We start from the raw sequence: 26,215 nt of genomic DNA, 5'->3' as shown, positions 1-26,215 counted from the left end.
CTGCCTTCCATTGTTAACCTACAGGTTATAGCTGCACAAGTGTATATCCAAGTGCTACACTGTGGTGAAAATTGCTGCCTCACCTATCATTTCAGGCAGCAAATTCTGGACCACCATTGGGGAAAAGCAACTCAAGCAATGGTGTAACTTGCACTCCTAGGTTTAATCAGACTAGATATTTTGTGTTAAAACAATCTGACATTATCTTGGTAGAATATAGAACAGTACAGCACATGAACAGACCCTTCGATCCACAATGTCTGGGCTGATCATGATGTTAAGACCATCACTTATCTATCTGCACATAATCCATGAGACCAAGCGCTGGCTTGCCGATCTTATCACTGATCACCTCCGCTCAGTCTGCCTAAACCTGTCTGATCTCCCGGTTGCTAAACACTTTAACGCTGTCTCCTCCCATCCCCCCGCCCTCGGGCTCCTCCTCCTCCCTTTTTCCTTCCTTCTCCCCCCCACCCCCCATCAGTCTGAAGAAGGGTTTCGGCCCGAAACGTCGCCTATTTCCTTCGCTCCATAGATGCTGCTGCACCCGCTGAGTTTCTCCAGCATTTTTGTGTACCTTCGATCTTCCAGCATCTGCAGTTCCTTCTTGAACACTTTGTCTACTCCACTGCGATATCTCCTCAAGGTATGCCTACTTTGAAGAAGTTCTCCTCCTCTCTCCGGAGACAGTTTCACAACCTCCTCTCTAACACCCTCGAGCTGTCTCCTCCCATCCTCCCGCCCTCGGGCTCCTCCTCCTCCCTTTTTCCTTCCTTCTCCCCCCCACCCCCCATCAGTCTGAAGAAGGGTTTTGGCCCGAAACGTCGCCTATTTCCTTCGCTCCATAGATGCTGCTGCACCCGCTGAGTTTCTCTAGCATTTTTGTGTACCTTCGATCTTCCAGCATCTGCAGTTCCTTCTTGAACACTTTAACTCCCCTTCCCATTCCCACACTGACCTTACTGTCCTGGGTAGGCAAAAATGCTGGAGAAACTCAGTGGGTGAGGCAGCATCTATGGTGCGAAGGAAATAGGCGACGTTTCGGGTCGAGACCCTTCTTCAGACAGCATCTGCAGTTCCTTCTTAAACTTACTGTCCTGGGTCTCCATTGTCAATGAGGCCCAGCACAAATTGGATGAACAACACCTCATGTTTTGCATGGGCAGCTTACACCCCAGCAATATAAATATTGACTGCTCTAATTTCAAGTAACCTTTGCCTTCCCTCTCCCTCCACCCCTCCCCCTTCCCAGTTCTCTGACTAGTCTGACTGTCCTCATTTATATGTTATCTCTGTTTGCTTTGGTTACCTACTCTTAGCTAGCAATGATCTATTCTACATTTTCCTTCATCTGCATCCCCTTTGTCTCGTTTTCAGACCTTACTTTTCCTTATCGCTATATCTCCCTCTCCACGATTCCGTCTGAAGAAGGATCTCGACCCGAAACATTGCATATTCCTCCTATCCAGAGATGCTGCCTGAGTTACTCCAGCATTTTGTGTCTTCCTCCATTCACTGTATATCCATATGCCCATCAAAAAGTATTTTAAATGCCACTAATGTATCTGCTTCATCCACCACCCCCAGTAGTGCATTCCAGGCAATTACCACCCTCTGTAGAAAACATGTCCCCACATCTCTCTTAAACTTTGCCCTACTCACCTTAAAGCCATGCCCACTAGTATTTGATTTTTCCATCCTGAGATAAGGATTCTATTTGCCTACCCTACCAATGTCTCTTCTTTTATCTGCTTCTAACAGGTCTCCCTACAATTTCTGCCGTTCCAAAGAAAACAACCCAAATCTGTCCAACCTCTCCCTGTAGCTAATTCCCACTAATCCAGGCATTATCATGGCAAACCACCTATGCACTCCTTCCGAAGCCTCCACATGCTTCTTGTAATGGGGCAACCAGAACTGTGTGCAATACTCCAAATAAATGTTCTAGTTTAGTTTTTGTTGTAAATCTAATGGCAGTCTTGCTGCTATACAGTTTCAGTGTCATGTGTAATGTTCCCTGGGTTATATAAGCCTTTTCCCTGTTGTACTTCAACAGATTGATAACAAGGGGAGGAACTTTCTTCATATTGCTGTGCAGAACTCTGACATCGAGAGTGTTCTATTCCTGATTAGTGTGCAGGCCAATGTGAACTCGCGCGTCCAGGATTCATCCAAGCTTACACCATTACACCTGGCAGTGCAAGCAGGATCTGAGATAATAGTCCGGAATCTGGTAAGAACGAGGCGATTAATGTAAAGGCAATGGGATTCACAGTTATCCTTGTCCTCCTTATGGCATTGTTCTTGGCTTACTGTACCATTAACCCTTGAAGCATGGACATAACAGTTTCTTAACGAAGATGTGCTTTTGCAAAAATATATATCTTGGTAAGGAGGTCAAATACTCGTGGAAAAACTCTGTTTGTCTTCTATTGGATCTTGGACCATGCTGCAAAAATGCAATGACACTTCAGAGGAAAGATTGGAAAGCTAGAGGATTTTTTTAATGTTGAGCGATTGGAAACTTGTTTAGCTGGAGCTACTGTCCTTGTACTTAAATCACTGAAAGACAATGTGCAGGTTCAATAACAATTCGGAAGGCAAAATATATTTTGACCTTTATTGTATGAAGATTACTGAATGCCAGAATTGAGGAAACGTATGCTACCCGCTGCTGCTGTGTGGGGATGTTGTTGCTTATGTCCTGATCAAAATATATTTATCTGCTTCTGCAAAATTAAAGTTAACTGCTTATTACTGTGCTGAGTATGGGACCTTGCTGAGTGTAAACTAGTTGCTGTGTTTGCTATACTACAGCAGCTATTGCACTTCAAACCATCAGTGATTAAGTATTCTGGAGCACCCAGAGTTCTTGAAAAGTGAAAAGGAAATGTGTAAGCCATGGTTAGCTTATTCATGGTCCTAATGTGTTATATTTTAACCCATTTGAATTTAAATGTTAATATACTCGTCGTTGCACATGAATAGAAACTTCAAAATTAAACAGATCCCAGATTCAAATCCTGTACAGCTGATTTATGCTGGAACTTTTACTTAGCAGCTAGAAATGGGATTTTACTTTTTTTTAACTGGTGGCGTAATTTTCAAATATGCTGTACAATGAGTCTAGGAAATCTGTTCTATGGTAATCTGGTTTCTTTGCTTTGTTTTCCCCCTTCCATATATCACCCCCCCTCACCCCCTCTCGATCTGTATCCTGTCATTCCCTAAGCTTTAATATCACATTTCAATTTGCAGTTTGTGGCCCCAACCCGTAGGACACCTTCCCACGGCCTCCATTTGTGTGTTCTCATTGCAAATCTAAATGCAGTCAGTACTTGATTGTCACTTGCAGTCTCTTATTCCCAATGTCCTCTTTCCTGTGTCCCAGCTGCTTGCAGGTGCCAAAGTGAACGAGCTGACAAAACACCGTCAGACTGCCCTCCATCTTGCGGCTCAGCAGGACCTGCCAACTATCTGCTCTGTGCTGCTGGAGAACGGTGTGGAGTTTGCTGCTGTCGATGAGAATGGAAACAACGGTAAGGGACCTGGCAATGAACGATTTGAAAGACAGTACTGAGCTTACATTTATAAACACATTTTAACCTGTTTCCTCATCTCAAATGCAGGAAGTAACAATAAAAATGCAAAGCCTTCACATGGTAATAATTTCCCCAGGAATTTCACAGAAATGAAATCACTTAACTGCAACTGTGTCACCAGAGGCTTGGTCAGAGTCATCCTAAAGGAAGAGGATGGGATTTGGAATGTTCCAGAGCATGGGGCCTCAGCAGCTGATGGCAAAAGCCATTGACAGAATGATGTACAGAATGCCATAGCAGGGGGGAGGGGGGAGGGAATATTGTGTGGATAATGGTTCACGCAGTAGCATGTATTCTGCATAAATACTTTTCAAAATTTGGCCACATTTCCAAATTATTTGTGATTTATCCATAACCTGTGTCAAAGACTTGAAGATGTACTTGAAAACAAGTGGTTGATCATTCTGAAAACAGTGATTAGGTTACAGATCAGAAGCCAGAGCTCCGGGCCATTGATCTAGAAATGCCGTCATGGATGCTGGCAGATTCAAGTGGTTAAATAAATCTGAATATGGTTTTTTTTTAAAAGCAAACAACAAAATTATGAAACTCTAATCATGAAAGCAGTGGACTACAGCTGACAACGCATCAGGTTATTTTCCAGTGGGGAGAATCCAGCCCATCTGTGAGTCCACATTCACCAGTGTTCACTCTTAGTTGCCTACCCAGGTGGAAAATAATCTGCAGCCTTGCCAGCAATCCTCATCCAGTGGATAAATAAAAGGATTGTGGTACTTTCATCTTTCATTCTTGTTCAACAAGACTTTCAGCAGTTTTGTCCTTGGATTCAAGATGACATTTTATAGCATTTTAGGGCTTGTGGTCGAAGAATGGTCAGTGTCGTGAATGAAACTTCAGAAAGAAGTTGCAGAGTGAAGCTCCCCCCATTACAGATCATTACGCGGTTTATTCATTAATGCAATGAATGCCATTGCCCTCTATTATTTCTTTCAATAAATTATTACTGATCACTTCAATGATCTTGGGAGTTGAGGCACTTTGGGTAACTGTGTGTGCATTACAGTCCAGCTTCTTGATAGTGAGAGGGCTCAGTAATTCATCACTCTTTTGACGAGGGAAAGTTAAGGTTCAAGTGGACAATTTTTGAACATCATCCTGATGATGTACTTCACTGAAGGGAATTAGTATTAGCTGGAACCTCAATGGAACGATTGTTTTATTTTCTTGGTGTGTTTGCTTTCTGTTAGCACCACTGATCACCTTTTAAAACTTATTTTTACAGCCCTTCACCTGGCGGTTATGCATGGACGCCTCAACGTAGTGCGTGTTCTCCTAACTGAGTGTAGTATCGATGCTGAAGTTTTCAATTTGAGGTATGATCATTTGGGGAAAATTTAGCACATCAGTCTCTCCCTTATAAATTGACACAATACCATCAAATGCAATACATTTTCAGACATCCCTGATGGTCTTGCTGGATTCTGAATGACGACAAATCAATTGAAAAAGGAAGTTACTGCTGTTTTATATCGAGATGGTAATTCATTTAAATTGAAAATGAATAAGTTTATTGGCCAAGTATTCACATACAAGGAATTTGCCTTGGTGCTCCTCCCGCAAATGACAACATGGCATACAGTGACAGTTAGGAATGATACATAAAACATTAAACATTAATAATAAAACATTATTGATTAAACGTGAATTAAATAAAATACCAGAGCAAAAGGAGTCTACAGATTTTTGGTTATTGAGTGGAGCTACTACTCGTGGGGGAAAAAAAGCTGTTTTTTATGTCTGGCTGTGGCAGCTTTGACAGTCTGGAGTCACCTTCCAGAGGGAAGTGATTCAAAAAGTTTGTGGCCAGGGTGAGAGGGGTCAGAGATGATCTTACCAGCTCGCTTCCTGGCCCTTGCAGTGTACAGTTCGTAAATGGAGAAAAGGTTGCAGCCAATAACCTTCTCAGCTGATCGGACTATTTGCTGCAGCCTCCGGATGTCGTGCTTGGTAGCTGAACCAAACCAGACCATGATGGAGAAGGCGAGGACAGACTCTACGATGGCCATATAGAATTGGACCATCATTGCCTGTGGCAGATTGTGCTTCCTCAGCTGCCGCAGGAAGTACATCCTCTGTTGTGCCTTTTTGACTGTGGAGTCGATGGTAGCCCCCTACTTAAGGTCCTTGGAGATGATGGTTCCCAGGAACTTAAAAGACTCCACAGGTATGACTGTGGCGTTGTTGATGGTGAGTGGGGTGAGGGGAGGGGGAGCTCTCCTAAAGCCTACTATCAATTCCACTGTCTTAAGAGCATTGAGCTCCAGGTTGTTGCGATGGCACCAGGACGCCAGCTGTGTCACTTCCTGTCTGTAGGCAGATTCCTCCCCATCCTGGATCAGTCCAATCAGGGTTGTGTCGTCCGCAAACTTGAGAAGCTTGACATAGGAGTCCGTGGAGGTGCAGACATAAAAAGTGTAAAGTGAAATTATACCAAATCATTAACCTGCTTCTATTGTCAACAATATTTCAGCCTCAAATCTCCTGGCTCATGTACTCATCAGTTAATTGTTGATATTTACATTCTGACTTATTTTTCCCCTCGCTCTGCAGGGGACAGTCACCTATGCACGTCCTGGGACATTATGGGAAAGAAAATGCAGCAACCATCTTTGAGCTCTTCTTAGAATGCATGCCTGACTACCCACTCGATAAGCCAGATGCTGAAGGGAACACAGGTAGGTGTTAAATTGGTGAAACCAGCTCCTGGAAAAATGAGTGGAATTCTGATAATCTGACATGGCAGATTTCCAGGACTATTGGGAGTTATTCCTTGTACCCGACTCACTTTTACTTTAGATGGTAAGGAGTGATATAAGTTTCCAGTGAGCCCCATGAGATGAGAGGGAGTATAGGTACTGGGGTCCCAGTGAGTTGAGAGGAGAGTGCAGCAAACATCTGGTGAGCCAGATGCTGGACCATTGGGATTTTCCAACAGTCGGATTAACAGAGCTTCATTATATTTCATGTGAACGCTGCTTATATGTCTTTTGGGTATTTCTGATTTTTTTTTTTTCTGTTTTTAAAAATTTCAGTTAATGAGTTGTGCTGCCTGGTCTTGGGTTCATTTTGAATGTTCTTGCCCGTTTCCTGAATTTGTTTGTTTGCCAGGGAGCCTCAGCGTTGACGTTGCCCCCCTCAGATCTCTTGAAATTGGTGTTGGCCTGGCCATCCTGAACCTCTGGTTCTGTATCTGTTCAGTGATCAAGGAGTTGTTGCTATTTTGTAATCTGTACAGGAATTAACTTTGGTGGGAAAACCAGAACAGAGTGACGAGGCAGAAATGATGCAGTTGGGAACGGTCACATAGCACCTTGGTAGCATCTTGGTTTTACGCAATGCGGGAATATGAATCGGAGGGTAATATTTTAAAGTCAACATTCGGGAGAAGTCTATTCAGTAATTTTGGTGCTTGTTGCCTGACTACTGGTACAGGAGCTGTTATGACTTGCTGCTGTATTTATAAATATCCTGTGCACTTGTGAGCTGGTTGTCTACCCAACTCCAAGTACACGATCCTCCGCACTACCTAACCCAGTGCCTCCCAAACGTTTTTATCTGCAGCCAAAAATTGATCAAATATTTGGATTCGTGAACCATCTTTGGAGATGCACGATAAATAAATTGATAATTCTTTCAGAATGATGAAAGTTTTCAAATACATTTTATTTGGGCGATGCAACTTATAAATCACCAAATTAAAACATTAAATACAAATCAAATTAAATAAATAAAAATTAAGTTAAAACATGAATTAAACATTTTTAGAGCCCTTCATAGCCCAGTTTCAATTCTCCGTGACGGCCTGAGATTGGGAACCAGCGACCTAACCCATGATTGCTCACAATAGGTGTGGTTTTAAAATCAGTAATCATTGATCATTATTCTTACTTTTTATTAATCAGCCCGTTATAGATCTGAGCATGGTTTTTTTCCCTGTTCATAAAACCCTGGATAAAACTGTTATATTAGGATCAGATGTTGCACTGTATAATTGTCAGTATTATTTATTTAACCTGTGGCCGTTTCTTTGGCAGCCTTGCTGCTGGCTTACATGAAGGGAAATGCCAATCTGTGTCGAGCCATTGTGCGGGCTGGAGCCCGTCTGGGTGTCAATAACAACCAGGGGATCAACATATTTAATTACCAGGTGGCCACAAAGCAACTGCTCTTCCGGCTTCTAGGTAACACATCACTGATTTACAAAGCTTTTAAAAAAAATATATATATTCATTTTTTATTTTTTATTTTTATTTTTTATTAGAAGTACAATAAGTTACAGTAATACACACCACATGTATCTTATTACATTTGTTGTACCCCTTCATTTTTTGAGCTTTAAGAAAGATAGAAATAAAAGAAGTAAGGAAAGTGAGAAAGAGTCGTGAAGGTGCAGGAAAGTGTTGGGAAAAGAAAGCCCATTAGAAAGAGAGTTAGAGAAGAAAGTTAAGAAATAGACCCTAGAAAAGAAAGAAAGAAAAAGAAACAATCGCTCTATTATAAAAAAACTCCGCAAAAAGGGATATACCAACCATATTTTTCACCCCCCGTTACCAGATCCTGGCACCATTTATTTTTTTAAATTACTGTTGCACCTTATGCTTGGAGTAAGTCCATAAATGCAGACCACGTCTTTTGGAAGTGGTCTGCTTTGCCTGCGAGGAGGAGTCTCATATCTTCCAGGTGTAATGCTTCGAGCATGTTTGAAATCCACATTTTTATTGTTGGTATAGGAGTGTTTTTCCAGAATTTGAGTATAAGCTTTTTTCCCCATTATTAGCCCGTAATTAAATAAATTCTTTTGAGACACGTTTAGTTCAGGGCTACCTTCCATTATTCCAAAGAGAATCCATTCTGCTTTTGGTATCAGTTTTATTTTAAATAGTTTTGTGAAGATTTCAAATATTTAGTTCCAGAATTTTTGGATTTTTATACAAAAAACAAAAGAGTGCGCTATGGTAGCTTCATGAGACTTACATTTATCACAAATGGGTGAGACGTTAGGGAAAAGTTTATTTATTTTGGTTTTTGAATAGTATAGTCAATGTAATGTTTTGAATTGAATAAAAACTGTGTGTCTTACGTTGATCGAGCATTTATGCACATATAGTAAGTGTTTATCCCAGCTCTCTTTTGAAATTTTTATAGCTAGATCTTGTTCCCAGTCTCTTCTAATACCGTCAGTTGTAGGTATTTCTATATTTAAAATAGTGTTATATAAGTATGATATTAGGTTTGCTGATTCGGCCGTTGTCTTCATTGCTTCGTCCAGTAAGTCTGGAGGCATGTTATGATAGTCTTTTGTGTATTTTTTCAGATAGTCACACATTTGAAGATATTTAAAATATTGATTATTTCTCAAATTATATTTCAGTTGTAATTGTTGAAATGATAGTAATTTTCCAAATTCATACAAGTCTCCGAGCGTTTTGATTTCTAACTGATTACAAAGCTGAATTTGATTATTGTGATTTGTGTATAGAAAAATAGTTTAATTTTGAATAAAATTATCAATGGATTGAGAGAAAGTTGGTTACCTGGTTTTCTTTCAATTTGTTAGCATTTCTATTATAAACTGGTGTAGTAACTCCACATTCAGATATTATAAAGGCTCACTTGGTCATTCTTACTGACATGTAATTCATAGCAAATTAGGTAGACACAAAATGCTGGAGTAACTCAGTGGGACAGGCAGCATCTCTGGAGAGAAGGAATGGGTGATGTTTTGGGTCATGTCATGTCAAATTAGAGTGGTCTAATGAAGCATCAGTCAGAGGACAGAACTGTGCCAAATTGGTGATGCCATCAATCAGTGTGGAAACACCCACCAAAGACAGCTGTGTCATTTTCCGGAAGGATTAGCACCATGCATCCTCGACATTGACTCCACATGTAGCTTGTGAATTTTCATGGTGTTGGTTCAAACATGAGCTGGGAAGATTCATCCTGATTATTATTCAATGCCATAGAGGGCATTTGGCCTATTGGGTCCATGCCGGCTGGTAACGGAGCAGTCACATTGGCTCTCCATTTTCCTCTAACCTTGCAACTTATTTTCTCACCATAGCCATTAGTTCCTCTTTGGTTCTTTTACCATCTACCAACACCCAGCAGTAATCTTCAGCAGCAATTAACCTACCAGCACACCCTTAGGGTGTGGATGTCTAATTCTTTCTCGGGTCTGACAAAAGGTCCAAGACCTAAAATGTTAACTTTTTTTTCCAAAAATGCTGTCTGACCTGAGCTATTCGAGCATTTTCTTTTTACTTCAGTTTAACAATGTCTACTTTATTTTTGATTTTCAGCAGTTGATAATGTTCATTAGGTCTGAAATTCTCGGGTGTTAACAAAAGGTGTTGAGAAAAATTGTTCAAACGTGGGGGAATTCTGTAAAGTAACCTTGGATACCATCTGGTTTCTGATGTTCAAATGTTGTTTCAGACATGCTGTCAAAGGAGCCCCCTTGGTGTGATGGTTCCAACTGCTTCGAGTGCATCTCCAAGTTTGGCGTCACTATGCGCAAGCACCATTGGTGAGTTTGGTTTTTGAGCTTGAATACATTTCACTCGTGTGAAGAGTTTGCCAGTATTATTTGAAGCTGACACTAATGTTACTTTATCTTTTAAAATTGTACACAATGTGAATGGATCCTCTCCCAGTCTGGTAGCTCTTCATTTAGAGCTGCATTAGCAGCAGGAATTGGCCATAGGGCATGCAAGTTGTTCACCATTCAGTGATCTAATTGTTGTCCGCCTGATCCTCAGAATTTTGTGACGTACAAAAATAGCAAGCCTTGGATGCAAATTTATTTCAAGAGCATCCACAGCATTGTCAGGTAAAGAATTCCAAAGATTCATAACTCCTTTGGAGAATGAATTCCATCTTCTCCACAGCCTTTATCCTGAGATTGTGCCTCCTTGCTATAGGTTTCCTACTGGAGAAATGTCCTTGTGGCATTTACCTTGGCAAGCTCAGGGAGTAAATCACCTCTTCACTGCCTTGAATGCAAAACATCTTTCCTTAAAATGAAAACTATATATTGTACTCCGAGTGAACTCTGAACAAATGTAGTAAAACCTCCCTTCTTTTGTAACCCATCCGTCTTGCATTAATAACATGCTAACTTTCCCTGGAACAAGGACAGCCAGCTCTCTGAATACAGCATTCATTAGTCTCACACCATTTAAATCTGCTTTTCTATTCATCCCACCACAGTGAATATGTTTGCATCTTTCAACATTATGCTCCATTGGCTCTTTTGCCGAACCTACCTGTGGGCCTTTGCAGAATCTTTCCTCTTCTATAACCACCTTTCCCACTGAACTTTGTAACATCAGCAAATGTGGACTCCATACACAGTCCTTTTATTTTAATCACGAAGAGAGATTCTAAATGGCTGAGACCCCAGCATTGATCCCTTGCCTACCCCACTAGTTAAAGATTGCCATCGAGGAAACTACCATTCTGCCTAGCTGTTTTGTCCATTAACCAATCCTTTATTTCTATTAATATTATCCCCCACACTATATTTATAAGCCACAACGTTACTTCATGTCTTTTATTTGAAATCCATTGTCGACCCTGTCAATCCTCTTGTAAAAGTTTTAACAGATTTGTCAAATACACGTTCTCTTTCATATTTTGTCTTTTAAATGACAACCTAGCTTTAAATAATCTACTCCAACCTTTCCCCATTGACACATTATAGGCTCACTAGCTCACTGCAAGTCTACTTTCTTGTTTATTGAATAGCTGTGCTACATTTGCAGATTTCCAATTCATTGGGAATTTGCAGAGACTAAGATTTTGAAAACCCACAACAGTGCACCAACTACTTCGGGAGCCATTTCTTTAGATTTGTAGAAATGTATAGCACATGAACAGGTCCTTCGGCCCACAATGTCTATGCTGAACAGTTAAGCTAATTAAACTAACCACTATATCCCCTCCATTCCTTGCATATCCATCTAAAAGGCCTATCTAAACACCACTTTAAGATCTGTTTCCACCACAACCCCTGCCAGCTAGTTCCAGGCATCCAGTATTCTCGTAAAACAAAAAAACCTGCCCATATATCTCCTTTAAACTTTCCCCCTCTCACCTTAAAGCTATACCCTATACCTAGCTATGCCTTTGCAGTACCCTATACCTAGCTATGCCTTTGACATCTCCACGCTGGGGACAAGGTCTGTCTACCTAGCTGTGTGCCTCAGAAGTTTACATAATTTTGTCAGATCTCCCTTCAATCTCCATCACTCCAGAGAAAACATCCAAGTTTGTCCAATCTTTTCTTATAGCTAATATCTTCTAATTCAGGCAACATTCAGATAAACCTTCTCTGCACCCTCTCCAAACCCTCCACGTCCCTCCTCTAATGGGGCATTCATTAATGCACACACCACTCCAAATACAACCTAACCAAAGGTGCAACATAACTGCCTGACTCTTGTACTCAATTGCTCAACTGCTGAAGGCAAGCATACCAGACGCCTTCTTTACCACTCTATCTATGACAGTGCTATGGACTTGGACTCCAAGATCCCTCTGTACATTAATGACTAACTTTATACACTCACCTTGTATTCGAAATATCAAAGTCCAACAGCTCACATGGATTAAACTCTGTCTGTCTGTCATTTCTCTGCCCATATCTGTAACCTATCCCACTATCCTTCTACAGTCTTCCTCACTGCCTACAACTGTTTGTATATCACAGCCGTCCCTTACCCTGCAGAATATCATTGGTCACAGACCTGCAGCTAGAGCAACATCATTCTACCCTCTGTCTTCGACTAATAAGCCAGGCCTGAATCCAAACTATCAAGTCAGCATGGGCCCCATGCATCTTAATTTTCTCGATTAGCCTACAATGAGGCACCTTATCAAATGCCTTTCTAAAATCTAGGTGGACAATATCCACTGCCCAAACTTTATCACTAACGTTTGATGCCTCCTCAAAAAACTCGATCAATTTAGTAAGAAGTGATCTGCTGCAGGCAAAGCCATGCTGACTGTCCCTATTGATTGCATTCTCTTCCAAATGCAACTAAATCATATCCTGAGGAATCCTCTCCAATAGCTTCCCCACCGTTGTCCTGCAGTTCACTGGCCTATAATTATTTCCTGGATTATTTCAATTTCCCTTAAACAAAGCAACAGGACTGTTGTTGCTCCTTTCCTGCCCTCCGGAACTTTGCCTGCGACTAGAGAGGATACAAATATCTTTGTTGGGGCCTTTGCACTCTTTCCTCTGGTGCCCCTCAATAGCCTTGGATAGATCCCACCAGGCCCTGGGGAATTATCCACCATTTATCCTTCTGAAGAAACCTAAAATGATCACCTTTTGATTTCAAACTGCCTTAGTGTATGGGTGTACCATCCACTGATCTCACTGTTCTCCATGCCCCTCTTGGTGAATCCAATTGCGGAGTACACTTTTAATAGCTTGCCTACATCCTCTGAACCAAGCACAAATTTCCTCCTCTGTCAGTGAGTCACCCGACCTTATCCTGAATTACCCTCGTGTTTTTTAATGTATAAACGGCCTTGATCGACTTGCCAGTGACATTTCATGGCCCTTTTTCCCAGTCAATCTGTTGGTCTTTACTCCCTTTACCTTACCTTGTACACTTTTATTCTTGTGATTTAAATTCTTCGCCCCTTTGTTTTCTAATTCCCTACTATTTTTGATATATTCTGCACTTTGTTTCCTTTCTCTTTGTGCACCATCTGTTGTACTCGTATATGGTATGACTTGCCTGGATTGTATGCAAACTGGTTTTCTTTATCTCCATATATGTGATTATAATAAAGCAATACCAGTATTTTTTGTGCCTCCTGCACTCCAGGGAAAATTAGACCCAGTCTCTTCTTACAGTTCAAACCCTGCAGACTCAGTAACATCCTTATAAATCGTTTTTGTACCCATTCCAGTTTAATGGCATCCTGTCTGTAACTGGGTGACTAGAACTGTACGCAGTACTCCAAATATGGGAGAGTTTGGGCAGGATGAAATTTGAGGAGTACATTAAAAACGTGATGGCAAGTGCAGTGTGATACTAAGGGAGAGTGTATATAATGTTAACAGAGCCACAGTAAATGGGTCAAAGTAGGGAAACAACGTAAAATATTGAAATTACAGACTTTAGATGAGGAAAAAGAATTGGCAGATGCGAGAAATCTGAAACAAAAGACAAAATACCAAACCGCATATTGGATAGCAACTATGTAAATTAACATAACATGTCCACCAAATCTGTGAAGAACTCGATGGAGAAATCATGTGCATTTTAAATTGCAATGGAGAAGCAAAGGAAATGTCTGATAGGATGGAGACCAGGGTTGCCCAGGTACAATCGTTGTTTTCAGCGCTACTTAGTTACAGCTACACCAGTATCTGTCCCCATATCTGGTTAAATAATTATCCAATTAGCTTAACTGACAGCGCTTGTTTTCTGTAGCTTAATAGTGTAACAATCCAAAAAAAAAAAAAAATAGCTTAATATTGCTTTTAGAACTTAAAAACTTTAGAATGATGACCAAGTTCCTGACATTTATACTCTGGTACACCCATTTAAACTGCTTTTAAACCTAGTTAGTTTTGATGCCAACTTCTCAAAGCTTAAATGATTTCAGGAGTTTGTGGCTTGGTTTAGTAACACACCACCCTCTGAGTGAGAAAGATGAGGATTCCAGCCACCTGATCACAGAAACTGGGCTCCAGAGGTCTAACCAAAGGGTATTACAGCCCCAGGAGTGCTGTCTTTTAGGTGAGACAGTGCTTGGTAAGTGGAAAAGGAAAAACCTTTACTGTTGTTTGAAGAACAGAGTTGTTCTTCCAGAGCACAGTCCAATAACAATCCACAGCTTATGTTATTATCTGTCTGCTCACACTATGTTTGTGCCATTGTGCAAACTAGCTGCAATGTTTCCCAGTATTACAATGATTCTTTAATGAAACCATTAATTATAAGTGCTTGGAGTGACACGGAATTGGGAAATTGAATTTTATTCATGCCATGTTTGAACAGCTAATTAAATAGTTGTCTGTATCCTGTCTGTCTTCAACATATTTTGAAACTATTTTACTTCTTTCATTTCACTCCAGAAAAAAGATGGTTTAATTGCAATAGTCTATTGTGTCACAGGCTGCCAGCAAAGGAGATGGTACTGTCTAATAACACTTATAAAGATATGTAACTGATGAAAAGATGGTGTGGGGAAGGTTGTGCTGCTTCCAGGGCTGCTCATTGTTGACCTGATTACTCTTTGTCTTCACAGCCGCCATTGTGGACGATTGCTGTGCCACAAGTGTTCAATGAAGGAAATTCCCATCATCAAGTTTGATTTGAACAAGCCTGTACGAGTGTGCGACATATGCTTCGATGTCCTGACACTGGGTGGAGTCTCTTAGTACTTGTTAGAGTTGCTCTCTTGTTTGTGTTTTACCAGCACTACACAATGCCTTTTCCAGCAGCTGGAAGGTCGAATTGGACTAGCACCTTTAAAGAAAAGTCTAAACACTTGAAGATTGCATTGTATTACTCAGATTGAAATTATGCTGTTTGATTGTAATAAGGGACTTGATGGCATTAATGAATGAGCAAATGCATAGCCACGTGAATCACTCAGAGTTGAGTGCAGGTGCTTCTGGCTGGGATTGGTATGAGCCTATTCTTACAGGGTTGTATGGTAGAAATATTCAGGACCTGGGGGTGTTTCAAATGAGCACACTCCAGTTCTGTTCTACTTTGTATTTTTTTAAATCCTTGCTCATTAATCATAGGTAATGCTTTTTCCCTTCCCCAGATCCATTCAAAATATAATCTTCAATATCATTGTGAAGTCACACTTGTGACAGTGTAGACTAACTCAACAATCCCTTGAGGGTATTGACTATCCACTTCTCACATGGACCATGTACGGCAAATGCTTCAATTTAGAATGCTCATTCTTCATCTATACATGACAGCAATTGACTTGCTGATTAGCTCTCTCTGGGAAGAAATTGGTAACACTAATTTATTTTACCAGTACAGTGGCTGTGCATTTAAAAAGGGAAATGGCATATATTTGAACTAAATGCATAGCCTACTCTGTGGTAGAATATCATTTCTTTTAAACTGTTAAAACATAACTTTAAAAAAATATATCTGCTTAGTACAGTAACAAACTAATCTTTAGGAAGCTAATTCTGTAGCCTATAGTATTTGAACAGAATGTTTTGCCTTTTCATTAATTTCAGTTTTAGTTCAGTAGGTCTGTTTACTGGATTCCCCTTGTAAGGAGCAGTGCAGACTTGGCATGCGGCTTGTTCTAGGATCACCTCACTGGGTAATGGATGTGCTCCAACTAGAATAGGGGAGATTAGTTTGCTGGAAACCCTGCCATGTGAGTCATTAATCCATCGGGTGCTGGGCGCACACATTAAGCTTTGGTCATAAGTCACAAAGAAGCCACTTTTGTTATGTGTGAATGATACTCTGGCCATCCCTGAACAAGAGAATGTTACATTTTGAAAACGATTCCACTTTGTCAAGATTTGCTGCATGACATGCAGTGAAAATTGTGTAAAATTTTTCAGAACAAAATGTATTTTAAGCAGTTTGTGCAGTGCTAAACAATGCTTTAATGTGTTTTGGCAAAATTTCCCATTGCATTATAACTTAATCCATTCGAATATAAACCCTGCTGCTTTGAGCCTGAATAGTTGATATCTTACATTGACATCCCATATATAATTCTGATATAATCTGTAATATTGCTTCCTCTGCGCTTATTGACGGGATGAAGGGTAAACTAGAACTTTGGAAAGGTTTACATTCATTTATTTGTTGAAGTCAGCAACTTGTCGAATAACATTCCACGTGTAATACGATGTTGGTGCATTTGTAATGCAGCTTGTGTGCCTTGTGAAGCTGCTTATATAATTAAACTCTATTGGAGACTTCTGGCTAACAACAATTGCTTTGAACTAATGTGGTAGTATTAAATTCCCTTTAAAGTTTAATGATGGGGTCGATTGAAGACACTATTTACTCGACATGATTATGTTCTTATTTCATGGTCTTGTTTGCTAAACATCCTAGGGTAGCTATGTTATTTCACTAATTTGCCCAATTATAATCATGCTAAAGCTTGCCAGAAACAAAGCCAAGCTTGCTGATTCTTGCAGAGCCAAGACACAACCGATCCGATCTAGCATTAGATTTTAGTAACCGTTTTTCCAGATACTCCGTGCTTTCAGGTGTTGGCCTGTGACATTGAAAGCAATAAGTAATGGGTGTAACAAAAATCAGGGATCCTTCAATCCTACGATGTTTCAAGGATTAATTTAATGGTTCAGTTAATGGATGTTCATTGAGATCAATCAATAGAAGCATTGCCTTTGTGATTTCTGTATCAGTTCAGCATGTGGATCGGTTGAGCAATAATCGGCCAACATTGCTTATTGTTTGCCTATTAAACTAGATTTCCAGTTAATTCCTGCAACCACAGTCACAGGCTGTTGTCCTGGTAGGAACAAACTACCCATTAGGTCAGCAATTGCTTGTGGCGGTCAAATTGCAGCAAAAGCACCAACATCTTATTCCATCTACTCCCTACTCCTTCCAGTGCCTATGGTCTTTTAGTCTGCTGAGTAATGAGTAATCTCAATCCATTGAGGACTGCATCTTGTCAAACATCAATGCTCCACGTTCATCCAAACCTTCTATAATGAGCAGTGCTTTATGAATAAATCCACAGAATATTACAAAAGAACAAATGAATTTATAGAGATCTGTTTGAGCAGCTAGTGCTCAATGGGTTAAAACTTTTATTTTGGACTTTATCTCCACTTCATTTTTCAGTGTTAGAAGAGATCTGTTTTGCACTTGCATTTAAACCTGTTGCACAATTGTCCCATAATAATGTATGTTTACTTATGTTTACAGTGTGTAGGCAAATAAGTCAGTGCAGCAACATTGATTATCCAGGATGTTGCTAACACTGGTGCTTACGGATATAGAGATGATCAATATAGCCAGCTTTGGTAACACAAGCCTTACTCTGTAATTCTCGGTCATGGTGATGAAAGGTGGTCATAGACCAGAATCATGTGTAGATGTGGCTTGAGCTATGGATCAGTGTTACTTTAATGGGTATTCCTGTGAAATGTCAGAACACTAATACATGTCAGTGTGATTTGGAAGCCACCACAGCTCCTTTGATGTATTTTTAAATATACACAGACACGCCATACAGTAAACAGTAAATTTAATTTGCATCTGGTTGCCTACATTATGAAAAATATAAAATTTGCATATTTACAGTGCCTATTCGTTTGAACAGCAAACTTAACATCAGTACTTAACATCCCACAGTGCTGAGTATCATGCCATAATGCCATTACTTTTGGTCATGGTCAGTACAATCTCTCTCAGGAATGGAGTACAAGTAGCCTTAAGCCTGATTGTTCACAGATGGAACAGATGTACATATCCAGGAAGAAGCAATGCATACTTCAATTCTTCCTTTTCGTCTCATGGTATTATATACCATCACCTGTCCAAGGTGATGGTATATAATACCATGAGATGAAAAGGAAGGTACCTTTATCTCTGTTTCAGGGATAAAGCCACCTTATGAAGATCGATGCTTATCTTTAGGGTGGGGGGAGAGAATCAAAAGATTACAACTGGAATCGGGACTAGCTGCAAGTAGCTCAGAATTGCAGGCTCTAGCATCCTTGAGTAAATTTATCAAAGGGTCAACTTGCAGGCTTTCAAGAGCAGAGATGGCTATGTGCACAGCAGCAGTTTCATTCAGCTGCAATCTGTGCAGTAATGTGTTAATAAACCCACAGCAGCACAGCAGCAGCTGGAAATCCAACAAAAATAAAGCAATGAAAAAGCACGAGCAGCTATGTAATTTGGCACTTGTGCACCATTGTCCCCAGAACGTTAAGTCAAACGATAAAGTACAAGTGGTCACCTGAGTCAAGTATAAAATGAAATGCATAATTTGGCTTCATCTTGCCCTTGAAAGAAAAGTACAGCCATTTCTATTAAGCACTCTTAGAAAAAAAAACTATACAATCAGCCCTCTGTTAGTTAAACGGTTTTGCATTGATAATTTTATTTAAACTTCACCCACAATAATGTGAATCTTAAAGGGTCACAACACAAGTATGTCTACAGGGCAGGATAGTCCAGATCTCCTGTGAGCTCAGTTGTGTTGATTCACTGCCGTGCACATTAGTTACAGCATCTGATTCTGCCTGTTGCACCATAGGTTTTCCAACTCTGGTCCATGGGCATTGAGGAGAGTGACTCAACTACAAAATGTGAATAACAGGGTGAGGCATCAATAGTGGGTTTGATTTATGATGAGCAATGGTGAATCATGGAGTTCAGAAACTCTCATGACTATTGATGACATTGCTGCCCACTTTTCTACATTTTGTTTTGCAAGAATTTGTTTAACATCAGAGGCAGTTTAGGAACTCAAGACTGCAGGGGAAAGGATAATGCAAGGAATCAACTTAATTGGAAACAAAACTACACGTTCCCCTCCAAACCCTCAATACGATCGTGACACTATTATTCAGTCAAGCATCAAGAACAATACCCATAAAGGAATATTCTCCTTGACTGATTTTTTTTTTCCCCCCGCCACCCATTTATATAAAAGTTTAAATATTGATGGCCTCTATGCTGGCCGACAAGAGAACACTATTCATCCACAATGGCACAAAAGTGTGAAAGGCTGTGGCATCCTGGATATTCTCGCAGGGCAGGGTTGTCCAGGTCTCCTCTGGAGTGAGCTGAATCAGGTTGATTCAATGCTGGTCCGTCTGTACGCACACAGGCACAGCGATGGTTCTTTGATCCAGCCGTGTACAATTTGCGTGGGACTCCAACCCAATTCCTTTCTATTCCTCCACTGGAAAGAGAAAGATTACTATTCAGTGTTTTAGGATTCTATGAAGGTGTAACTTGTCCTGTTCATAAGCAACCACTCACTCTTATCTCTGAGGCAGCTTCTTTGTCCATACCTCTCGCTCCCCCCTGCTTTTCCACCGGCTTTGTACTGCAAGGGCAACTGTGTGTGTTGCAAAACCGTGTTCTTGTTACTGCAGGGTGCTTGGGAGAAAATTTTAATGCATGTTTGCTCGAAGTGGATTGGCTGCAATTATGTGCAAGAGAGGCCAGATCCAGTCACTCCTATCAGAGTGAACAATACAACAAGGGCCGAGCACACAGTATGATCCAATAAAGTTGCCCAACTTTACTGAGAGTAACACAGTGGCGCAGCAGTTAGCACTGCTGCCTCAACTTGTGACTCGAGTTCGTTCCTGACCTTGGCTGCCGTCTGTGTGGAGTTTACACATTTTCTCCCTGTGATCTTGTTGTTTTCCCCCCTGATGCTCCAATTTTTTTTCCACACCCAATGATGTTCATATGGGTTACATGGCTGCTGTGAAGTTAGTGAGGAGGTCAGATAGAAAAAGGATGAAAAGGTACTTAACCCAAGGGGTGTGTGAGAAAATGGGTTACATAGGGAATGGGACTGATATGTTCGAAGGTTGGATGAATCAGATAAACCAAATGATCTGTTCATAATGTGCAAATTCTTGGGGAAGACGTTTTAAATCTTGATCTCCATGTAGTAGAAGACAATATCCAACCAGCTCCACCAATAGGTTCATCATCATTAGAGTCAAAACACAAATGGGACCGACTTCCACCAGGCCATAGATTAGTGGAAAGAACAAATGTCTGACCTGTAAGTCGAGCACCAAACTCTGCCGCCTTTGGTGGAAGTCCATTCCGAATTGCAGGGAGGAAACTGTTTGTTTTCCCATTCAGACTCTGCCTTCAGTTTCCTTCCTTGCTCTGTGAGCTGCTCTGCATGGATGAGGGCTTGGGTTGGTTCACCATTATGGTCATAATATGTTCCAGCTAATCTGCCTTGGAGGAGGTTAAAGAAAATTGCTTTTGTTATGTGGCTTGATAAATGCTCAGTAAAAAGGTCCAATAAACTAATTGGAAAACTGGAATCTGAGCAACAGATCTAACTGGTAAAAAAGAAATGGCTCACTACTACTAAATACTCAAGTTCAGTACAGTAAGTATACTTTAGGAGGAAGTAGGCTGAATTGTTTCAACCCAACCGGAAACATTTTTAACATACAACTACAGTGGTGGTTATGTTGCCAGACAGGTTATCAGAGATCAGAGTTCAAATTCCACCAGTAACTCTGCAATTTAAGATCATTTCATAATCTGGATGCTGGAGGTCAACCATAATGAGTAACAATGACAACAAATACATTTCTGTTTTTAAAACGACCTGGTTCACTATTGGGTGTGTTTCTGAAACTACCCTACAGGGTTGACTATATACATGGCATACATCCTTGTTCAAAAGGAAATTAGGGATGGGTAATTAATGCTGGCAGCACCAAAGGTGCTCATTCTGGAAAATTAATAAACAGATATGGTAGAATGTGCCCAAGATATTAAATAAAACTTAACTTGACTTTGTGTTCTTATTGATCCCCACAGTATCCAAAATCTATCAATCACAGCCGTGAATACACTGACAATCATTCACCTCGGGTTTGAAGCAAATTTTAAAGATTCACATATTAAATGAAGAGTTCTCATCTCAGTTCACAAATGTTAAATCCTTACTAATTCCCGACCAAGCAGAGAACACATTCCTCTTAGCATATCTTCAGTCAGATGCAATCACGTTTGAATGAGAGGGCAAGGGAACACAAAGATTGGAAAATAGGAATGACAGTGTCTGTGCCAAACACGCAGCTCTTATCTGGCTGCATGTTATCTATATCCATCCATTCACTGCATGTGTTGATCCATGAGACCTTACACCCTTGCTACTGGACATGAGAATACAGAGGGCTAGTAAGATCGTATGCACAGGGACCATGAGGCCAGTTCATTTAGTGGGCCCAGTCTGGCACCATCCATCGCAATGTTGAGGCTGGAAGGTTGCAATGTGGTCAAAAGAGGAAGTGGTGTTCCTTCAGCTTGCATTGTGTTGTAACAGGGCAAGAACAGAGAGATGGAGAGATAAACTGAAATGCAACTGGAAGGTCGGGATCATTGCTGCAGCCTGAACGCAGGTCCTCTGCAAATCCATGCTCAAATCTGAGGTTAGTTTCTCCAATGTAAAATGTCGCATCAGGAGCAACAATTACAATACATTAAATCCGAGGTAGTTCAATGGCTGCTTCACCTGGGCCTTGGAGAATGGGAAGGGGGGGAGGGAGGGAGTCAAGGGGAAGGTGCAGAAAGGGTGTAGGGAGAGATGTAGAGAGACCTGCAGCATCCAGGAGGAAATAGTTCCTTCGGAATGCTACAAAAGGGAGAAGCGGGATTGGTGCTTCTGGAAATTGATAAATTTTCACTAGCTCGCCGAGCAAAATTGGTAACAAATAAGCTTGTTCCGTTAATGTCTGCTCAAAACAAAAATAACTTCAGACAGAGATGATTCAATGCAATTCACCTGCCTCTTAAAATCAAACGGCTTCTCTGGCCATTGCTCTCAGTTAGAAGGCAAGATAGATCACTGGTGGAGTTTGCCCATGAGCGAGTTTGGTTCTGACCCGAACCTAGGCTCATTGTTCTGGTGGGTAGACTACAGAACGTCGGATAGATCAGTGTTGGATATGACGAGAGGAGATGTCACACCAAGTGGTGATTTCACATCCGAGGTCGAGCTTGCAGACTTCACATCTTCCTAACTGACATAGCTATTTCACCCACATTTGTTTTTTGTCAACCTTTCTCTCAATAGACTTACCTTTATAAATGTACTCTCTCTTATAGAAGATGAGCCAGTCCTGGAGAGAGAGCATTTCAGTGGGGGAGAGTCCTGATACGTCATCCACTAGACCACTGTCAGTGAAATCACCGCTCACAAAAGCTCTACTGGCATCTCGACCTGTTCATTAGCAACAGAACCCCAGTTTAGTTTCACAGATGGCATTTTGCACAGATTAGTCAGCAATATTGCGATAAACAAGCCATTTGGCCTATTGAGCATCCAAAATAATGAACGACGTCCCACTACGGCTCTCTTTCTGCTCCCTACTCCTGTTCGGCAGGGGGTACATGTAGCATGAAAAGGCACACCGCCTGACCAAAGAACAACTTCCCATCTGTTATCGGGCTTCTGAACGTCCTTGCTTCCATAAGCGAGGCTACTTTCCGTTCCATCTCGACCCAAATTTTTACAACTGACATTAATAAACCTAAACAAACCTAAACCTAATTGAAGGCGGGGACGGGCGAAGTGAGATCCAGACTTTTGTTTTCCAAACGAAGGGTTTTAAAACCACACAGGTGGGGTTTGGAAAGGCAATCAGAAGCTGCAGCATTTCAACACGGCCACTGGCGTTAGCAAGGGGGGGGATAGAGAGGTGTTGCTGGTGACCAGGGCAGGGTGTTACGCTGCCGGTCCAGGGAGACGTGAAGCTCCCGGGCAACAGCCTGCTCAATGGGGAAGAGCAAGTGGCAGCGCCAGGTGTTTGAGGCGAAGCTGCAGGGCCAACAAACCAAGTCAAAACCCCCGCCCCTCTCGCTGCCTCTTCCGCACCTGCGAAGAAGCGATAGGAGCCGCTCGGCCCGTAGTGTTTGGTGCCTTTCCTCACGTCGAACACCTGGCCCAGCACGGCCAGATATAGCCCTGGGCTGCCCTTCCCGCCGCAGTAGTGGCTCAGCTCGGCCTTGCTGAAGAGGCGGCCGTGCGGGGAAGCCGTCTCCGGCTCCGACCACTGCGCCAGGCCGCGGCTCAGCAGCTGCCACACGCCGGAGGGTAGCAGCAGCGCGGCGGCGGCAGCGCAGGCGGCACCCAGCACAAGGGAGCGCAGCATCTCCGCCGCTCGGCCGCCCGTGTCCGGGCTCTCCGCAGGCCGGTCCCGGAAGCTACAGTAGAGCCTCAGTAACCTGCACACAAGTGCACAGTCATCGATGCAGACTGACAAGAGAGTAACTCCTCTTCTGTCTGAAGTGACAGAAAATACACTCTCCTGAAGGACCAACACTACAATTTCCTCCGTTTTAGGTTGCAAGTTCAGTAACTTGACGTTCCATTGAAGTGTTAGTTCTGAAAGACAGCTCTTCTTAAAGTAACCGCGCCGGCAGCACCTTCCCTTAAAGTGACAGTCCGCTCTTGCTGTCACTGTAAAATTACCACCTTGGGTTCATAGAACAACGGCGTGCATGGCATCGTGCAGCACATGCAAGATGGAGAGGGTTCTGAGGACAGCCAAATATGAGAAAGCTTCTCCACAAACGACCTCTTCGGAAATGGAGATAGAGATGTCAAGAAAAATGAAAAATCAGATATATGGACCATGTGAAATTGACAGCATGGTGGGATAATGACATTTTTAAGTTCTTTGCAAATGTGGAAAGCAGCACCAATACAATCCAGGCACAATGGAAACAACACCAGACAACAAGTACACAAACAAGGATAGACACAAAAAGCTGGAGTAACTCAGCGGGACAAGCAGCATCTCTGGAGAGAAGGAAGGGTTAGGGATAAGGGAAACGAGAGATATAGACGATGATGGAGAGAGATAAAGAACAATGAATAAAGGATATGCAAAAACGTAACGATGATAAAGGAAACAGGCCATTGTTAGCTGTTTGTTGGGTACAAATGAGATGCTAGTGCGATTTGGGTGCGGGAGGGATAGAAAGAGAGGGAATGCCAGGGCATTCCTAGCTAACAAATAGATCATTGTTAGCTAGGAGAAGATAACAACAACACAAACAGATCAAATGTAATCTGGGACACAGTCAGACTGGTCGGAGAACTAGGAAGGGGAAGGCATGGAGAGAGAGATGGAAAGCAAGGGTTACTTGAAGTTAGGGAAGTCAATGTTCATACCGTTGGGGTGTAAGTTGCTCAAGCGAAATATTTGGTGCTGTTCCTCCAATTTGCGCTGGGCCTCACTTTGACAATGGAGGTGGCCCAGGACAGAAAAGTCAGTGTGGGAATGGGAAGGGGAGTTAAAGTGTTTAACAACCAGAAATCAGGTAGGCTTAGGTGGACAGAGCGGAGGTGTTCAGCGAAATGATCGCCAAGCCTGTGCTTGGTCTCGCCGATATATGGGAATCCACACCTGGAACAACGGATACAGTAGATGAAGTTGGAGGAGGTGCAAGTGAACCTCTGCCTAACCTGAAAAGACTGTCAGGGTCCTTGGGTGGAGTCAAGGGGGGAGGTAAAGGGACATGTGTTGCATCTCCTGCAGTTGCAAGAGAAGGTACCTGGGGGGGGGGGGGGGGGGGAGATGGGGGGTTGGGTGGTAAGGGACAAGATAACCAGGGAGTTGTGGATGGAACGGTCTGTGGAAGGCGGAAAGGGGTGGAGATGGGAGACGTGGCTAGTGCTGGCATCCCGTTGGAGGTGGTGAAAATGTCAGAGGATTAAGGGCTGTATGCGACTGCTGATGGGGTGAACGGCGAGGGCAAGGGGGACTCTGTCCCTGTTGCGATTGGGGGGAGCAAGAGAGATAGTTTGGGGAAAGGGCCAGTGTACGCATGGAACAGGCATTGCTCGACGTAGCCCATTAGAGAGACAGGCATATGTGGGGCCCAAGTCAGTGACCATGGTTACGACTTGAATCTGGAGGAAGTGCGAGCAGTCAAAGGTGTTAACATAGAAAATAGGTGCAGGAGTAGGCCATTCGGCCCTTCGAGCCTGCACCACCATTCAATATGATCATGGCTGATCATCCAACTCAGTATCCTGTACCTGCCTTCTCTCCATACCCCCTGATCCCTTTAGCCACAAGGTCCACATCTAACTCCCTCTTAAATATAGCCAATGAACTGGCCTCAACTACATTCTGTGCCAGTGAATCCAGAGATTCACCACTCTCTGTGTGAAAAATGTTTTTCTCATCTCGGTCCTAAAAGATTTTCCCCTTATCCTTAAACTGTGACCCCTTGTTCTGGACTTCCCCAACATCGGGAACAATCTTCCTGCATCTAGCCTGTCCAACCCCTTAAGAATTTTGTAAGTTTCTATAAGATCCCCCCTCAATCTCCTAAATTCTAGCGAGTACAAACCGAGTCTATTCAGTCTTTCTCCATATGAAAGTCCTGACATCCCAGGAATCAGTCTGGTGAACCTTCTCTGTACTCCCTCTATGGCAATAATGTCCTTCCTCAGATTAGGAGACCAAAACTGTACGCAATTAAGAGCAAAGATACTAGATAACCTTTGGTTAAGTAAGGACCAACTCCGCTAGGCGGAGGAGAGTGTTGGTAGAGGGGAAATTGGCTGGTTCTGCGGTCGGAAAAGAAACGGAGAGCTTTAAGACATCCCTGGTGGTGGCCGCTCGCTGGTGTGTGGGTTGCTCGAGCGACAAGGGGCCGTCGTGAAGGAGCCGGAAGCCGGCAGTGAGGCAAGGGGGCGTCGTGAAGGAGCCGGAAGCCGGCAGTGAGGCAAGGGGGCGTCGTGAAGGAGCCGGAAGCCGGCAGTGAGGCAAGGGGGCGTCGTGAAGGAGCCGGAAGCCGGCAGTGAGGCAAGGGGCTGTCGTGAAGCGAGCCGGAAGCGGGTAGCGG

The 26,215-nt window shown here is 42.3% G+C and overlaps 2 protein-coding genes across 2 annotated transcripts in view; one reads left to right on the top strand and one right to left on the bottom strand.

The window, feature by feature from the left end:
- Window positions 1-17,658, top strand: part of ankfy1 (ankyrin repeat and FYVE domain containing 1) — a 58,663-nt gene extending 41,005 nt beyond the window's left edge. The window contains exons 19-25 of the mRNA XM_033045936.1: window positions 2,057-2,233; window positions 3,392-3,539; window positions 4,846-4,936; window positions 6,174-6,298; window positions 7,658-7,804; window positions 10,062-10,152; window positions 14,901-17,658. Coding sequence (XP_032901827.1) covers window positions 2,057-2,233; window positions 3,392-3,539; window positions 4,846-4,936; window positions 6,174-6,298; window positions 7,658-7,804; window positions 10,062-10,152; window positions 14,901-15,033 — 912 coding nt within the window. The 3' untranslated portion in view covers window positions 15,034-17,658. The remainder of the gene's footprint in view (window positions 1-2,056; window positions 2,234-3,391; window positions 3,540-4,845; window positions 4,937-6,173; window positions 6,299-7,657; window positions 7,805-10,061; window positions 10,153-14,900) is intronic.
- A 201-nt stretch (window positions 17,659-17,859) lies between these two features.
- Window positions 17,860-23,651, bottom strand: LOC116988909 (neuferricin). The gene is made up of 4 exons (XM_033045938.1): window positions 23,229-23,651; window positions 22,434-22,574; window positions 20,386-20,572; window positions 17,860-19,544 (listed from the first exon to the last, which is right to left on the bottom strand). The coding sequence occupies exons 1-4, from the start codon at window positions 23,503-23,505 to the stop codon at window positions 19,334-19,336; spliced, it is 816 nt and encodes a 271-aa protein (XP_032901829.1). The 5' UTR covers window positions 23,506-23,651; the 3' UTR covers window positions 17,860-19,333.
- Between the last annotated feature and the right edge of the window lie 2,564 nt (window positions 23,652-26,215).

The sequence above is a fragment of the Amblyraja radiata genome, chromosome 28 (assembly GCF_010909765.2).
Source record: "Amblyraja radiata isolate CabotCenter1 chromosome 28, sAmbRad1.1.pri, whole genome shotgun sequence".
Lineage (NCBI taxonomy): Eukaryota > Metazoa > Chordata > Chondrichthyes > Rajiformes > Rajidae > Amblyraja > Amblyraja radiata.
Note: the sequence above shows the minus strand (reverse complement) of the source record. Positions and strands in the feature narration are given on the sequence as shown.